General features: G+C 31.1%; 1 protein-coding gene across 6 annotated transcripts in view; it reads left to right on the top strand.

Moving 5' to 3' along the window:
* Positions 1-6,000, top strand: part of LOC106466226 (WASH complex subunit 2-like) — a 181,958-nt gene that overhangs the window by 119,380 nt on the left and 56,578 nt on the right. For all 6 annotated transcript variants that reach the window (XM_022394196.1, XM_013926476.2, XM_022394198.1 and 3 more), the window contains one exon: positions 5,169-5,299. In XM_022394196.1, the coding sequence (XP_022249904.1) occupies positions 5,169-5,299 (131 nt within the window). The remainder of the gene's footprint in view (positions 1-5,168; positions 5,300-6,000) is intronic.

Here is a 6,000-nt window from a genome sequence, read left to right as displayed (position 1 = left end):
ATAATCAGTCACAAGAACGTCGAATCTGAATTACTTGAAAAAAACACGGGGGTGCTTAACTTTTTTCCAGGTGTATATAAACTTAAGTTGTTTTTTTTCTTCTACTTCTGGATTTGTCTCTAGTCCTTTCCTTCAATTCAACCAATAGGAAACTCAATTTACCTGTTCATAATATTTTTTGCCAATTCTTTAGTTATTGTGATTACTATTCTTATCTCTTAAGGTAGTACCAGATTTTCAAGTATTTATGGTAAAACTGTGGCGATCAGATATCGTTGTGGTCATGGGTAGTAGCCTGTACATAAACCTAAATATTATTAACTAGTTACTAAGTTATTTTAACCACATAACAACAACATGCCACAAAATGAAGCATATTACGTAAATCTTGTTAAATTTCATTCCAGTAATAAAACAAGTGGATAAAATGATTTAAAACTTGACAAAAACTTCCAAAAAAAGTATGTAGTTTGAGTTTTTTTCTACTATATCTAATAAACATTTGTTATTTAATTTATTAGCTCGTCAAGAAATTAATGTCACGTTTTGGAACACTTTCATTACCCTCCCTGAAAAAAACATACATCACGTATAATATGTAAATGAACCACCTAAAAGTCACATTAGTATAGCCTATATAATGTGTAAAGTTTAGTATACTCTTACCCCTTATAGTGATAGCACATGATGAGATACACATTTGGCATGTAATGCCATTTGAATACAAGAAGGGAAATAATTCCTCTGTAGCCACAAAGAATATCAAAGAAGTTTATGGAAATGTGTTGAATGTTCGTAAGTGTCAACGATGGTTCAGCAAATTTCGTTCAGGTAACTTTAGCCTAAAAACTGTGATGGCAGGGGCCGACATGTTGGAATTAATATTGATGCTCTGAAGATGCTTGTGGAGTATAACCCAAGGCAACACACTCATGAAATGACCCTGAAATTGCATGTCTCTTATGAAACAATGTGTAAGCATCTAAGGAATATGGGAAAACTCCATAAAGAAGGTGTTTGGGTGCCTCACGAACTCTCCATTTCTAATGTGTAAATGTTGCTTTGTCTCTTCTGGTACATAATGCACATGGACCATTTTTGGGCAGAATTGTCACCAGTGATGAAAAATAGATTCTCTATGCAAATATTAAATGCCAAAAACAATGACTCAGTCCTTGACAAAAATCACTTCCAAGCCCAAAACCTGGCTTCCATCCACAGAAACTAATGCTTTGCATTTGGTGTGACATCAAAGGAGTATTTCATTTTGAACTCCTCAATCCACAGCGAACTGTCAATGCAGAGATCTATAGTCAGCAACTGGGACATTTAAATCAAGCTCTTCATCAGAAATGCCCTTCACTCGTCAATTGGAAAGGTGTTCTTCTTCTCGACGACAATGGAGGTCCACATGTGGTACGTTTGACGCAACACAAGATTATGGAGTTGGATTGGGAAGTTCTCTCCCACCCACCATATTCTCCAGATGTGGCACCATCAGATTACCATCTTTTTCGTTCACTGCAACACTATCTTAATGGGAAAATATATGCAAATGTGGAAGGTGTTAAAGAGGACATTGACATAATTTTTGCTTCAAAGCCAAGTGATTTTTATAATCAGGGCATTAACAACCTGATTGTAAGATGGAAAAGCATCATCAATAAGAATGAGTTGTTCGGGTTTTTTCATCTAAAAAAAAAAGTGACATTAATTTCTTGACAACCTAATATTTATTTGCACTCAGACTCTGAAAAGTTCACTTGCAATATGATTTTTATTTTGATTCTTTGATTTGATTCTTACAGAATTAACATTAATTTACATAATCTCTAGAACCTCCTATATGAATATCAAAAGTTTTTTAAGGTAAACATTTATATTTTATTTTCCATTTTCTCTACCATATCACTAAATCTAACTATTATCATCAATGTACAGTGCAATGAAATGCTTAAAATTAAGAAATAGAAATATGTAAATACCTTTTAACTCTTTGTTGAATAATCTTAAAAAATCATCTTTGGGTCATATGTGTAATTTCATGTCTTCACCTTTTCACTTATGGGGTATTTTTAATATTTTATTTTCCTTTCTTGTTCTTTTGACACACATCAGTGGGTATCCACAGGTGATAGAAAAGTATGAACGGCTGAGATACCTTAGCCTCCAGGAAAATAGTTTTATACACGCTTGGTAATATAAGCCTTTCAGAACGAGGGGAAACTCTGGTTATTTTATAAAAATTATTAAACCTTTCAAATATGAATTTTAAAACACATATAATCCATAATTAATATAAAAGTAAAACCTAAATACACTCTAGATGTTTCTCTAACTATAACATATTTAGGTAAGAAACAACCATAAGTGCTATAATGAACAAAGCAGCCAACAATACTGCAAGCAGTTACATCTATCTGAAGGCGACAACTTGGGGCCAATTTCAAAATGACCATTGTTACATTATAGTGCAAAATGAGCTCTTTCTAATGATTATAGACACTTACACGTTGAAAGTATTTGTAACTTTTTATAGCTCAACATTAACCTTCAAAGGTGGGCATGGCACCTGTCAGAGGTTGACAAACTTTATTTCTTGTTTCATCTGCATTCAGGGAAAGTACTTTGAAACATGCATGTCAAAAGGGCAAGTAAGCTACATTCCCGTTTAAACTTACATACACATGACTACCCCTTATGCTTCAAGCTATACTTCACCAAATTTTGAGATTGTTTATAGCTCCTGCATCACATCACACAAACCTGCGAGATTTCATTATTGCTTTCAATATTTATTTTGAAATAAATGAATAAAACTAAGATAATATAAAACTTTGGACTAAACGTACTTGATGATAATAATTTCATTAAATTATTTGATAGTAAAGAAGGGTAGCTAGGTTGTACTAGCTTCCATGCTGGGTTGACTGAATGTGCTATCAGTTAAGTAGATGTAGAAGGCTTTGTTTCTTCTCATGTATGGTTCATATCCCATTATTTTAGTTTTAATCCAATTTACTGTTTGCTTTTCTTCTCTGACATGATGGGCTTTTGCAGATAGTTTACATTGTGTAAAACATCCTGAGAAACTTATTATGAGAGTGTAAATTCTGTAAAACATATCCAGACACATTTTGGGAGTATACAAACTATGTGAAGATTTTTCACAGTGGAAGGATATTACATAATTTTTTGTTAAATTTAAATTTAGAAATGTAATGTTTGCTGTTATAGGTGAGTATCAAACTGAAAATAAAATTCATTATTTTATTGTGGTTAGATAATATATATTCTGTACTTAAATTACTGCTAGAGTAAGTAATCATAATATATGTGTGTGTGTGTAGCATCACTATGAGATTGTTAAAAATATTTTTTTCTTTCAGTAAGTCATAACTGAATGAACCTAGTGGGAATCAACTGCTAATTTATGTCATTAGCAATTGATGTGTTTGAAGGAAGACACTTTTTGATGATAAAAAGAATTATGACACGTATGATGAACCACATTTAGGAATTCCACATATTTCATCTTAAGTATCTAAAGCAAAGTATAAAGAATTTACATCAATCCTTGGACCTTGCTACATTTAATGATAATTTAAAAAATTGATACCTTGCTTCCAATCCATTTTTTCTACCTAAGGTAGGCATAGTTACTAGCTTTTAAAAATCCTTGTGCCTATAGTACAGCCACTCACCACCAGTGAATATACAGGGTATCTGAAAAGTCTGGAACCATAGATGATTTGCAGCTTTACTTAATTTCAGATACATGACTGATTATGGCACTGTCAAAGCATGAGAAGGCTGAGTTAATATTGCTGTTAATCCAAACTTGTTTTGAAGTACAATGACAACATGTGGTACACATTCTGTAAAATCATTGAAGTGCTTATGGTTCCACTTAATTTCAGATACATGACTGATTATGGCACTGTCAAAGCATGAGAAGGCTGAGTTAATATTGCTGTTAATCCAAACTTGTTTCGAAGTACAATGACAACATGTGGTACACATTCTGTAAAAATCATTGAAGTGCTTATGGTTCCAATCTTTTTGGACACCTCGTAATATCTCTGATCCTTTTCACTTTGCATGTGAACTAATCAACTATCCTCATCCAAAAATCATTTCATGGCTAGTTTGATATAATCATCCTCTTTACTAATATACCTCTAAATGGCTTTTCTGAATTTCAAATTAAGACTGTATTAAACCTTACAACCAAGAATTCATATTTCATATATAACAACATCCTTGGTGAACAAGTAGATGGTGTTGCAATGGACTCTCCATTGGGTCCATCATTATCTAATGCATTCATCTCTTACCACAAACAAAAATCGCTCAACACCTGCCCTGCCAAGTTTAGGCTTTTTTTTACAGAAGGTATATGGACAACACTTCAAACATCATTCTCCAACTGTGAATAACATGCAGTCTTCAATGAAATTGTACATTTTTTAATATAGATAAGTATTATTGATGCTACTTCTTACTTTTGTATGTTTTTCTTGTTCTGTTTTCTCCATTTGCTCACTTTCTATGTGTTTTTGTTTCAGTTTAATTATTCTTAAATTCAGCATTTGATTTTAGTCTTTCCAAGGTTTGATGCAAGTTCTGTATATTTTGCTTTAGGTACTGAAGACTGAATCTGTAAAATTCCAAAACCATGTTGTTCATCATAAATATCTTAATCCTTTTTGTAATTCATGTTAGTTTGAATTTTTAAAATATGTTATAAAGTATTATTATTTCAATTCCTCATTTTTTTAATTTTTGGTTATTCTTTATATGAAATTATGTTGTAAGAAAAAGTAAAATTGTTCAAATGTGCATTTGAAATATTAAACTGAAATATTGTTTCAAATCTCCATAACCTTCACCAGGATGTTTTTTTCTCAGGGTAGAACTTTAGGCTAGAATTTTTAATGCAGGATATTAACATGTGTTTTAACATCTTGATATAGCACTGGTGATATTACTTAGCTGATATTTGTTGAGTGGATATTTCCAAATGTTTGTTTGGAACTAGTTAGATACCTAGTTTTTGTTGACTTCTGATCAAATATTGTTCTTTTCATTTATGTAACTTACATGAGTTTAAATATTTTATGTATGCAATTACTGGTAAATTGGTATGAAATTTTTAATGGGTTTAGGTGACTGTTATCCAATCAACTGATAAAGTTTCAAGACCTGAACCTATCAGCCAAAGTGACTCAGTTCCTAGTAACAGTCTGTTTGCAGAAGAGACTGATAATGATGATTTATTTGCACTATCACAAGACAGGTTTGTATTTGTAACTTTTTTTTTTAATGTAGAAAAAATTATAGTTATTCAGCCTTTCAGCAACTTAGGTTTGACATGTCTTAAATAAGCCATAAAATTCAAGTAGTGTCAGAAGACTTGAATTAATACATTTTTTGTATATAAAGAATATATTTGTATATTTGTATTTTTTAATACAGAAATGCAAGTGAAGCTTGTTTAAGAAATATTTTTCTATTTGCACATATTTCAGATTCTTAACAAATAAAACATATCATGCTATTTCTTTACTCTTTATTTCTGTAAATCAATGATATACAGTAGAATACATATAATAACTTATCCTCATTAATAGCCATAAGAATAGTTTATGTATGAACTCAGTTTAAATGGATCTTTAATGGTAGTAAAGTATTTATTGAAGGTAGTTTAACTGTACATATTCTGTTACCTTTTTAAGCAACAAACTGTTAAGTTTCATTTTTCAAAGTTTAATTATTCTAGTAAAATTATAACTTATTCAAAAGAAGTTTTTGTTTCTATTTTTATGTCATTGTCTAAAGAAGTTAGGTAACTTAATTGAAAAACTACTACAAGTATTACCTTGATTATTGTTTCATTACCCATTTTCATAAGTTGTGTTCCTGTTCGTTTATCAGTTAATTTTATGATTTGAGTTTTTGATTACTTCTGATTTCTTCACTTTTATGCAAATACCTTGA

The sequence above is a fragment of the Limulus polyphemus genome, unplaced genomic scaffold, assembly GCF_000517525.1.
Source record: "Limulus polyphemus unplaced genomic scaffold, Limulus_polyphemus-2.1.2 Scaffold2193, whole genome shotgun sequence".
Lineage (NCBI taxonomy): Eukaryota > Metazoa > Arthropoda > Merostomata > Xiphosura > Limulidae > Limulus > Limulus polyphemus.
The sequence above is the reverse complement of the archived record's forward strand: the minus strand, read 5'-3'. Positions and strand labels throughout refer to the sequence as shown.